Below are 12,782 nucleotides of genomic sequence, written 5' to 3'. Positions count from 1 at the left end.
ACATTTAATCGATTACAAATTACATGACCCTCCCCTAGACTAAATGTAAAAAAAAAAATACTAAACCCTCCCCTTGACTGATATTGAAAAAGCGTGACCCTCCCCCATTTTCCTCCGGGTAACTGTTGTGTAAATTTTGATCTCCCTAATAATCTCATAATGTAGGTAGCCTGCCCGCACTGTATCTGTGAGCTGTTGGCTAAAGCGCACGTGCCAAGACCAGAGTGTGCACATTTGCTATATAACGCAACAGTTTGTAACAACATCATCAGTAGAGTTGAAAATGCGATGGAAACCCATTTAACTTGTATTTTTCATTTGGTACATTGGAATTTAATTGCAAACAATATTTTAATGTGCACTACGCCATCACGCACATACTTATCCTTTGATGGAAAAGGTGCATATTATTTTATGCAGAGTTTTGAATATTCACATGAAAATCTATGGTAAATTGAATTGAAACCTAGCTAGTGATACATATAATTGAATTTAATATTTTTTCTCAATTTTCCCTGACCAGGATTACTCACAGAAGGAGAGGACTATGACTGAGGCCCTTGAGGACCTGAAGGCTAACTTCTACTGTGAGCTGTGTGACAAGCAGTACTACAAGCATCAGGAGTTTGACAACCACATCAACTCTTACGACCATGCTCACAAACAGGTATGGTGCACCTAATACCTCCTACCATGCAATTCATTCAGACTAGTTACATTTCAACGTTGCCAAACATTTTTTATCTACGAATGACAAAGCAAACAAACATAGCAATCTCCAACAAAAGGGCATATTTGATTTCAAAGTACATATCAGAAGAATATGATGGGATAAAGGATGTTTATTGTTCTTCCATACTACAGTATTTGCATGACTTGCATAACTTGAGAAAAACATTTGACCTGTACCCTGAATGAGCATATCCCCCATTAACTACAGTGTACACATTTATATCCCCCGTTAACTACAGCAGCTTTTCTCAAACTCGGTCCTGGGGAGTTTCAAATAATGAACTCATCATCAAGCTTTGATTATTTGAATCAGCTGTGTAGTCCTAGGGCAAAAAACTAAACGCGCACCCCTTGAGTTTGGGAAAAGCTGAACTACAGTGTACACGTTATTCAACTAAATGTGCTTCTTGTTCATGCCTTCAACAAAGTTTGTGGTCCTTTGAAGCTCAGTTGGTAGAGCATGGCACTTGTAATGCCAGGGTAGTGGGTTTGATTCCCGGGACCACCCATATTTAAAATGAATGCACGCATAATATAATAATAATAATTTAATATGCCATTTAGCAGACGCTTTTATCCAAAGCGACTTACAGTCATGCGTGCATACATTTTTACGTATGTGTGGTCCCAGGGATCGAACCCACTACCTTGGCGTTACAAGCGCTGTGCTCTACCAGCTGAGCTACAGAGGACCGCGCATGACTAAGTCGCTTTGGATAAAAACATCTACAAAATGCTATATATACAGTGTCATCAGAAAGTATTCACACCCCTTCACTTTTTTCACATTTTGTTGTGTTAAAGACTGCATGAAAAATGTATTAAATTGCGAGCATGGTGAAGTTATGAATTACACTTTGGATAAATACACTCAGTCAATACAAATATACAGGCGTCCTTCCTAACACCGTTGCCGGAGAGGAACGAAACCGCTCAGGGATTTTATCATGAGATCAATGGTAACTTTAAAAATGTTAGTTTAATGGCTGTGATAGCTGAAAACTGAGGATGGATCAACAACATAGTACAGTGGCTTGCGAATGTGTTCACCCCCCTTGGCATTTTTCCTATTTTGTTGCCTTACAACCTGGAATTAAAATAGATTTTTTGGGGGTTTGTATCATTTGATTTACACAACATTCCTACCACTTTGAAGATGCAAAATATATTTTATTGTGAAACAAACAAGAAATAAGACAAAAAAAACACATTTTTTTTTTTTCAGCAATTACAGCTAAAAGTCTATTGGGGTATGTTTCTATAAGCTTGGCACATCTAGCCACTGGGATTGTTGCCCATTCTTCAAGGCAAAACTGCTACAGCTCCTTCTAGTTGGATGGGTTCCGCTGGTGTACAGCAATCTTTAAGTCATACCACAGATTCTCAATTGGATTGAGGTCTGGGCTTTGACTAGGCCATTCCAAGACATTTAAATGTTTCCCCTTAAACCACTCGAGTGTTGCTTTAGCAGTATGCTTAGGGTCATTGTCCTGCTGGAAGGTGAACCTCCGTACCAGTCTCAAATCTCTGGAAGACTGAAACAGGTTTCCCTCTAGAATTTCCCTGTATTTAGAGCCATCCATCATTCCTTCAATTCTGACCTGTTTCCCAGTCCCTGCCGATGAAAAACATCCCCACAGCATGATGCTGCCACCACAATGCTTCACTGGATGGTGTTCTCGGGGTGATGAGAGGTGTTGGGTTTGCGCCAGACATAGCGTTTTCCTTGCTGGCCAAAAAGCTCAATTTTAGTCTCATCTGACCAGAGTACCTTCTTCCATATGTTTGGGGAGTCTCCCACATGCCTTTTGGTGAACACCAAACTTATTTGCTTATTCTTTTCTTGAAGCAATGGCTTTTTTCTGGCCACTCTTCCATAAAGCCCAGCTCTGTTGAGTGTACGGCTTAAAGTGGTCCTATGGACAGATACTCCAATCTCCGCTGTGGAGCTTTGTAGCTCCTTCAGGGTTATCTTTGGTCTCTTTGTTGCCTCTCTGATTAATGCCCTCATTGCCTGGTCCGTGAGTTTTGGTGGGCGGCCCTTTCTTGGCAGGTTTGTTGGGGTGCCATATCCTTTCCCTTTTTTAATAATGGATTTAAATGGTGCTATGTGTGATGTTCAAAGTTTCGGATATTTTTTTATAACCCATCCCTGATCTGTACTTCTCCACAACTTTGTCCCTGACCTGTTTGGAGAGCTCCTTGGTCTTCATGGTTTCGCTTGCTTGGTGGTGCCCCTTGCTTAGTGGTGCTGCAGACTTTGGGGCCTTTCAGAACAGGTGTATATATAGTGAGATCATGTGACACTTAGATTGCACACAGGTGGACTTTATTTAACTAATTATGTGACTTCTGAAGGTAATTGGTTGCACCAGATCTTATTTAGGAACTTCATAGCAAAGGGGGTGAATACATATGCACGCACCACTTTTCCGTATTTTTTTTAATTTGTGTGTCCAAACTTTTGACTGGTACTGTATGTAAATAAGATATTTCTGTATTTCATTTTCAATAAATTAAGAAAAAAATGTAAAATGTATTGTGAGTAGATGGGTGAGAAATAATATCATTTTAATCCATTTTGAATTCAGGCTGAAACACAATTTATTTGGGAATAAGTCAAGGGGTATTAATACTTTCTGAAGGCACTGAGTGCACAAAACATTAGGAACATAGACTGACCAGGTGAATCTAGGTGAAAGCTATGATCCTGTATTGATGTCACTTGTTAAAACCACTTCACATCAGTGTAGATGAAGGGGAGGAGACAGGTTAAGGAAGGAGCCTTGAGGGTGAATTGGCAAGACATCAGATTTAAGTGCCTTTGAACAGGCTATGGTAGTAGATGCCAGGCTGCTGGGTTTTTCACGCTCAACAGTTTCCCGTGTGTATCAAGAATGGTCCACCACCCAAAGGACATCCAGCCAACTTGACACAACTGTGGGAGGCATTGGAGTCAACATCCCTGTGGAACGCTTCCAAGACCTTGTAGAATCCATTCCCCGACAAATTGAGTCTGTTCTCAGAGCAAAAGAGGGTGCAACTCAATATTAGGAAGGTGTTCCTAATGTTTTGTTCACTCAGTGTATATTAAGGTTTTTGAGGTTTGATCAAATGTGACCAGATTTCTCAATGAAAAGTCAAATTTAAGTGGTTCACTTAATTTTTTTATTTGATAAAAGTACAGACTCAGAGCTTCAAAATGGTACATACACCGTAGTTGGAGGAAACATGGGAAAGTTATGATGCTTTGAAAGTTGATAAACTTGTTATCCCACTTAGGAGACAAGCAGAACATAACCTTGAAAGATTTTGACGAGGTTCACACTTGCTAGAGAGCTCTTCTTTGTTTACTCCCATTCAGCATCGTTCACAACCTCTCAAGCCTTAGCCCCATCCATCTCTTTAAGAATTCAGATGCAAACACATGGCCAACCATCAGCATGGTCAACCTCTCCATTATCTCAGCCAATCTTTGTTAGCCAGGAAGTATCCTGTCTTTCTCCATTTAAAGCTCAGTGCTCTCTCCTTCGCTAAACTAGGCTAATAATTAATCATATTTATGGATCACATACACGTTTGTAATTAAGGCCTAGAAAGTTCACATATTCAAGAAGGCATTTCTGGAGAAAAAAATGTCATATAAATTTTTCTTTCAAACGGCATTACTGTGAGGTAGGAACTAGTGTCAAACGCCCCCCAATCCTGTAACCAGTCACAAATGTCATTCATATTTGTTTAAAGATCACATGCTAACCTAAGCTGAACTGTATCTGCATTATTAGTTTAGCATCACATCCATTCTCACTTAACAAGCACAGGTCAATGAATACACCTGTTTTCAGACATATACATAACATTGACAGAGCTAATTCCTCTAGCTGGCTGCATTATCCTACACACAAGGAGTAGGTTGAAGTTTCCCTTTGACATTGATCTTGAGTCAGTATTGCATTGTCAGTATTGCAAGGTTAGGATTGGGGGAGGGGAAGCTGAACCTAGACCTGTGCCTAGTGTAAACTTCATCCCAGAGCAGCCTACAACAGCAGAGTTGGAACAGTCTAAATATCAGTGCCACTTTGACCCCAGCTAAAAAGCAGATTGATGAGAACAAAGACAGACAGTAGCCTGGTTTAGATCTACATGTGCTTTAGCCAACCCCTGTGACCAGGGTAGTTCTAGCTAAAGTATTACACAGATCTGGTCTAGGCTAGCAGGTGACTGTTTAAAGGTGTCAAAAATTAGACTACTTCTGTGATGGTTGTCCCAACAGGATCCCTAAAGAGGTGACAAAAAATAAACGTTATTCTACAAAACAATACCATGACAATGTCACATGCACCTCATTGTGCATTATGTATTTCCATTTAAGTCACAATGCCCGAGAAGCCGGTGTTTAGAGGATATATTGGCACGGGTGTTGTTCGTCTCAGGCTGGCAAACTGTGCAAATATATCCTCCAAACACCGGCTTTGAGGGGGGTTACCAACAAATTCAAATAATGATTGACATTTATTATCCTTCCACAAGATATAGTCCCGACACAAATCTAGGGTTGCTACCCAAGCCGGCTGGTCATTCATTCTATCGGTTCAGTTGCTAGAGACGCGACTCAGTTGTTCAGTTGTTGTATAATATATTAATAAGTCATGTAATTATATTTTCTTAGACTATGAAATTTGGCTGAACAAAACATTGTGTCTATATATACAGTACTTTATCTACATTACATCCTTCCTATACCTTTGAGGGCAACATTTGCATCAATAGTCACCTGCACTTTCAAAAACGAAAAGGCAAAACCTTTTGGAGAGCCTGCAAGAGGTAGAAGCTCAATAACATTTGTCTATTGGACAGGCTCGTCCTGTATACTGTAAAACCAGAACATTAACAATTGCCTTTCTGCTCGATAACCCTGAGAGAAGAGGCTACTTAACATGACAAAATGATCTTGGATGCATACAAATAATCTCCTGGCTTTGTGACCCAGCCACTCAAAATGCAACCATCAGAGCTACTTCAAAGAGGAAAGGTCACATAGCCTTGTTGAGTTGTGTGTAATACAAAGGAGCCTACATAAGGCAGGACTAGCTGGGGTGCCATTCATGGGTTCGGGTAATTACAGAGCCCTATAGAAGCTGTCTGTTTCATATGAAGATTATTAAGTGAAAAATATAGATGTATTATGCAAAATGTAGGGTTAGTTCACTCCAGGGTAACAACAGTTGTACACACAATGGTTGTGGCGAGTAACGCTAATTTAAAGAACACTAAGCACAATAGGTGCGTAAACGCTAATTGCAAAATGTGCATCATCTGCATTTGCATTTATGGTCCGCTACATCCTTGGTTATCACACAACAGTTGTGTAAAAATGCATTGTACAACCGCTATTTCACTGAGTGTGAACTCAGTCCTAGAGTCTGAGTCTATAATTAAACATGCTGTAAATTGTGTCGTATCAGTTATTCCTTATGAAGCAATGTGATCAATAAACCTCACTTTCCCAATCTCTGCAATATTGTCTTTGTTGATATTCGCTTCAATGAATTAGAAACAGGTGTAGGGTAACTGTGAAGATATGGTAACCAATTAGTAAACGTCAGGAGTGCTGGTTTAGAATAAATTGTATAAGGTTAGCCAACATGAATTAATGAGATGTAAGTTGTTGTGGAATAACATTTGTACATAGGATATTCTTACGACACATGCATCCAGAGATTTACAGCACTGTGGGTGGCTGTCTGATACTGTACAGTTAGTTTAAAACCTTCTCCATAGAGATATTCCGTCTTCATTGGGTTCCAATGCCTTATATTGTAGAGGACCCTCTAAGGAAATACAAATTCTCTCTGGAAGAGTAATATCACTTAATTCAATTAGTTTGGCTAGAATATGCTCCTCAATGGCTGACTCAGTACAGTAGATAATGAGTCTGGTGATATTTATTCTCTCTGCCAGAGACTGAAAGAGCTGAAGCAGCGGGAGTTTGCCCGGAACATGGCCTCCAAATCCAAGAAGGATGACAGAAAGCAAGAGAGAGCACTACGACGTTTACATGAGCTGGCTGAACGGCGGCGGGAAGTCCAATGGTGGGTGGACTCGTGTGTCCCTATATGACATAATTTCAACAGTATGACCTTGGAAGGCTGTAAATGAATTTTATAACAAATTGCAATTATGTAAGTTAAAAAACTTTCATGTTAGATGTATTTGAGATAAGACAATGAGCATGGTTACATGCACACAATAATGTGATTATTGTGGATAGTTTAATATAATAGTTAGTTTAACACATTTACATGCTTTGCAAGAAGAACAATTTCCCGAATAATTATGTTTAAATGGACACATCTGAAATCAGGCTGCTGATGGGACTTTTGATAAATGCAGAAAATCGCCAATCAAAATAAACGTTCTACCACAGTGACCATGTTATTTTTGCAAACCATATTTGAATCAGATATATAAAGTGTGTATGAAAACGAGTTGTTTTAATCAGTGTATGCTTACTTTGATTATGACCTTACGCCGATTAAGATATGCAGAGTAAGGTGTTTACATGACTAATGCCATACTCAGCCTTCTGACAAAATCATCTTAATATAGAATTATTAGTGTGCATGTAAACATACTCATTGTCACCAGTTGTTTTTTGGTGTTGATTTTTGGATGTTGACTGCTGTCATACTGATTCCAGTGTCAACTCCTTTCTGTGCAGCGCACCTGGTAGTGGCCCCATGTTCCGATCCACCACTGTGGCCGTGGAGGGAGGCTACGGGGGAGCCCGTGGTGACAGAGCCAGCAGCCGAGCACAGACCAGCACCCAGGAACACACAATGTGCCCAAACATCACCTTAGACACAGTTACAGATAACACAAGCACCATTCAGGCCCAGCAAACTCCCAACAGTGTGGCCAGAAAGTGTGGCCAAAAAATATCTTTCTCCTTCTCTTTCCCCAAAAAGGCCTCTGTGAAGCTGGAGTCTTCGGCGGCGGTGTTCTGCCAGGCTGGGGAGGAGGGATCAAGCAGGCAGGCATGTAGACAGAGGCTCAGTGTGCTGCCCATGCAGCCCAACTCCCCACGGCCTCCCGCTGGCCTTGACTCCCCCAGCCCCTCTGACAGTGAAAAGGCTCTGCATAACAAGGGAGAGATTCACATTGCAGGCTCACAGGGTCAGGGGTTAACCAATGCACCATCAGGGTCAGACAGCTTGATGTCCCCGGCTGATTTGTGCGCTATCCTCGTTTACTCTGAGGATGTGGCTCTTCCCTGCACAGCCCAATCCTCTGTGTTTCTCTCACATTCAAACACATTAGAGGACTGTGGACTGGACATGGTGCAGGGAAGTCTAAAAAGCAACTTGGCTGAACAAAGACAGGAAGCTGAGGTAGAACAAGGACAGGGGACAGAGACTGACGAAATCATGTTAACAGATAATGTCTCCCATAAGGGAGGACACCCATTGTCGAATTGCGCTGATCATTTGAACGAAGCAATTTACACTCAACCCCCAGACAAAGACCTAAGTGTGTCAGAGGATGAGGAATTGACAGTTGCAAGGCCATGTAAACCTTTCTGCTCTATCCTCAGTAGAGATGGGAGAACGGTGCTCCAGTGGCCCTCCGAGATGTTGACATTCACCAGGACAAACCCATCTATTTCCTACAGCTGCAACCCCCTCCACTTTGACTTCAGAGCCCCCACTAAAAGCACTGGCTGCAGAGTGGTAGAAAGAGATGTCGAGAAATCAGCTGAATTAGCTGAGAAGTCCTGCAGTGATGAAGCAACCCTGGAAACACGTGAGCTGTATAGGAGCTCGCCAAGCCCAGAGCGCAGCCTTGTTCAGGAATGTTGCGAGAGGCCTAAAGGTCAAGGATGCGAGGAGCCAAGCAACACACTCATCAGAAAGGATGAGCAGTGTTGCAATTATTCAGCACAGTTGGCAACCACAAGCCTGACACACACAGCTATGGCTGTGGACACACGCAGGTGTTGTAGCAGAAGCCAGAGGAGGAGAAGGCGGCGGGGGCACAGACGGATGACTCACTGGGGGGGAGACAGATATGATGGGGCAACAGAAAGATTAGGTAATTGCCTGACACTTCCCAATCATTATGAAAGACTTGATGACCAAATGAGAGATAACAGTGCAAAACAATTTCAGCCAGACGAGCACAAGCAATCACCCTCAATTGAAGGCAACGAGAGGAGAATTACAGCTAACAGAGACACAGCAGGTGTTGTGAGGCAGGCAGTGGCAGAGTGTGTGAATGGCCCAACAGCCAGTCTGGCCCACTCTGATGAGGCTCTCCAGGGTCCAGGACAGATCGTACAGATCTACGAGGGCAATATGCGCCAACTGTCCAAACATGTAAATGCTACAGAATACACATCTCTCAACTGTGGATCTCTCCAGACCAACCTGGTCATCAGAAGCGCAGACCAGATGAATAAAAGAGATCCCACACCTTTAAAACACCAGCCACTCCCTGAATCAGTGTTGTTACAGGAAGGTGGAAGATGTCGAAAAAGGACTATGGATGACCAAACTGTCGGTAGTACTTGTGTGAACACTTTGCATAAACCGAACAAGAGACGGAGAAGGAGGAGAAGAGCATGTGGAGCTCATCAGAGTTCAGTGGCTGATGTGAGCAGTGGAGTGAGATATGAGCAGAGTCGAGGAGCAGATGGCCTTTGCCCATGCACTGGCTCCGACTCCCCTGGACCTGAGGATAGATTGAACCCTGATGCACTTGAGAAGAGTATTGACAGTGTAAATGGCAGATCCAACTGCATAGGCCAGATCAATAGGTCAGATCTCAAGAGGGATATTTTTGATTCCGGAGCTAAGGGCTCAGATGTTATTATTGCACATAAGTCTGTGATGAGCCAAGATCAGCCCAGCTTTCACAGTAAGAGCGATGGCTCCTGTAAAGTATTTCTACCAATAGGCAATGAGAAAATGTCAGAGACCTTTAATGCTAGCTACACAGAATTAGAGGAGGAATCATTTAACTCAAAGGACTGTTACAGGTCCACACTGGACAGTCTGGAGAAGCATTGCCTCCAACATCTCCAAGCCCACAGGAAGGCTATGCACCATCAAGCCTTCCCTGACAAACTGAAACCAGTCCTAGCCAGCCCGCACATCCCTGTGTCCTCCCCCATAGTACTACACCCTGTACAACTCCCTCTACCCTTATCCACCTCCATCACCATCCACCAGACTTTCCTCCAGCACCACACAGACTTCCTCCAGCCACAGCCCCAACTCATGTCACCTATCTTCCCCTTCACTCACCTGCCACTGGGGGCAGAGGATTGCCCACCAAGTCACCCTCCCTTTATTTACCCAGCCCCAATTTCGGTCATGGCACGACCGAGCCTGCACCCCATGACCATGTCCTTTCACCCCCTGCCTCGCACTATTTTCCCTCATATGTTCCCACCTCACAACACTGTCATCCCCCTACAACCTATGTTTTAAGACTCCATTGTCCTCCACAGAATGTATTATTACTAGTGTAGCCCTCTTTGCTTTGTAAAGTCTGGTTTTGACTGCATAGTATATACACTATGTATACAAAAGTATGTGGACACCCCTTCAAATTAGTGGATTTGGCTATGTCAGCCACACCCGTTGCTGACAGGTGTATAAAAATGAGCAAACAGCCATGCAATCTCCATATACAAAATGTTGGCAGTAGAATGGCCTTACTGAAGAGCTCAGTGACTTTCAACGTGGCACAGTCATAGGATGCCACCTTTCCAACAAGTCAGTTCGTCAAATTTCTGCCCTGCTAGAGCTGCCCCGGTCAACTGTAAGTGCTGTTATTGTGAAGCGGAAATGTCTAGGCGCAACAACGGCTCAGCCGAGAAGTGGACCCAGATTCATCCGTCGGACTGCCAGATGGTGAAGCGTGATTCATCACTCCAGAGAACGCATTTCCAGAGTCCAATGGTGGCGAGCTTTACACCACTCCAGCCGATGCTTGGCATTGCGCATGGTGATCTTAGGCTTGTGTGCTGCTGCTTGGCCATGGAAACCCATTTCATGAAGTTCCCGACAAACAGTTATTTTGCTGACACACAAGCTCACAGAACGGAACCGCTCAATACCGAGTTCCAAACTGCCTCAGGATGCAACGTCAGCATAATAACTGTTTGTCGGGAGCTTCATGAAATGGGTTTCCATGGCCAAGCAGCAGCACACAAGCCTAAGATCACCATGAGCAATGCCAAGCATCGGCTGGAGTGGTGTAAAGCTCGCCACCATTGGACTCTGGAAATGCGTTCTCTGGAGTGATGAATCACGCTTCACCACCTGGCAGTCCGACGGATTAAACTGGGTTTGGCGGATGCCAGGAGAACGCTACCTGCCCAAATGCATAGTGCCAACTGTAAAGTTTAGTGGAGGAGGAATAATGATCTGGGGCTGTTTTTCATGGTTCGGGCTAGGCCCCTTGGTTCGGGCTAGGCCTCACTTTCCAGTGAGGGAAATCTTAACGCTACAGCATACAATGACATTCTAGATGATTCTGTGCTTTCAACTTTGTGGCAACAGTTTGGGGAAGGACCTTTCCTGTTTCAGCATGACAATGCCCCCGTGCACAAAGTGAGGTCCATACAGAGGTGGTTTGTCGAGATTGGTGTGGAAGAACTTGACTGGCCTGCACAGAGCCCTGACCTCAACCCTATCGAACACCTTTGGGATGAATTGGAACACCGACTGCGAGCCAAGCCTTATCGCCCAACATCAGTGACCGACCTCACTACATCTCGTGGCTGAGTGGAAGAAAATCCCTGCAGCAATGTACCAACATCTAGTGGAAAGCCTTCTAGTGGAAAGCTATAACAGAGTGGAGGCTGTTATAGCAGCAAAGGGGGGACCAACTCCATATTAATGCCCATGATTTTGGAATGAGATGTTTGATGAGCAGGTGTCCACATACTTTTGGTCATGTAGTGTACTTATTTTAGGGCAGCTATCAATGTATTTATTTATCTATTGTATATCAGCCGGGTTCTGTGGGAAAATGTGTGATGTTGATTATTAAATTATTGCATCTGAGCTCCTAGAGGGTGCGGCTCTCCTTCTCTTTTTAAAGTGTTCTACTCCGCTAGCCAGCACCTCGCCTAAACAGTTGTAGGGTTCTTTCGCCTCCGGAAAATGTGTGGTGATATTTCTTTCCAGTATGGGTTATCGAACACCCAGGTATTTGATAGAGGTTTCCAACATTTCTACACTGTCAGGGTGTTTTCTGGTTTTACTGTTTTGCATAGTTCTAGAGAAACTTGAGTAATATTTGATAATCATCAGCTTTATCAATCATTCTGAGGGTTGAGTTTTTATTTATTCACAATCTATTCTAATAGTGTTTACCTTTGTGTAAAGATAATATGTTTTAAACTGAATATATTGTGCTTGACTGTTTTTGTCTTTGTAAATTATTCCTTTAAAATAGTAAAAATATCATTCCACTTTGTGTGGAGGAAAGATATTCCATTGTGTCATCCATTATGTAGCTATATTATACTGACGTTTTCCTGGTAAATAAAGCCTTTCAAGTGTTTATGCTTATTAGGTATAAACACCTGATCATGGTCAAGTGGTACATTTTGAGGTTGAACCACTCATACTCACAATAACACACACTATTTATCTAGCTACTTATGTACATATAGACTAGGGATTCATATTTTCCCGAAAATCTACCAAGTTTCAATACCAGGAATAATTGGTATAAAGAATAAAGAGTCCCGGGAAATGCAACAAAAATCGTTAGTGCAAATTTAAAGTGTTTAAAACCAAGATATGGTCACTATGCCAGGGTTTTCCCCAAATAAGATAGGCCCTGCGCCACCTGGTCGGCTTGGCTGCATCACTATATAAAGATTTCAGAGCAAATTAAACTGATATTTAGCAATAATAGAGTAACCGTCTTTGATTGCCAATGACATTGTTGTGAATTAGGCCATTCATAAATTCAGAGCGTTATCATGTTCCTCAATTAGGCCTAATTCAGCGCATTTCAGCAGTAGGACG

The 12,782-nt window shown here is 42.7% G+C and overlaps 1 protein-coding gene across 1 annotated transcript in view; it reads left to right on the top strand.

Moving 5' to 3' along the window:
• LOC311109568 (zinc finger protein 804A-like) overlaps positions 1 to 12,782 on the top strand; it is a gene marked incomplete at both ends in the record, with an annotated part of 88,090 nt that overhangs the window by 66,066 nt on the left and 9,242 nt on the right. The window contains 4 exons of the mRNA XM_084152488.1: positions 524 to 667; positions 6,694 to 6,824; positions 7,454 to 7,936; positions 8,327 to 8,535. Of these exons, the coding sequence (XP_084008614.1) occupies positions 524 to 667; positions 6,694 to 6,824; positions 7,454 to 7,936; positions 8,327 to 8,535 (967 nt within the window). The remainder of the gene's footprint in view (positions 1 to 523; positions 668 to 6,693; positions 6,825 to 7,453; positions 7,937 to 8,326; positions 8,536 to 12,782) is intronic.

This window comes from Coregonus lavaretus (assembly GCF_964263955.1).
Source record: "Coregonus lavaretus genome assembly, chromosome: 35".
Classification (NCBI taxonomy): Eukaryota; Metazoa; Chordata; class Actinopteri; order Salmoniformes; family Salmonidae; genus Coregonus; species Coregonus lavaretus.
Note: the sequence above shows the minus strand (reverse complement) of the source record. Positions and strands in the feature narration are given on the sequence as shown.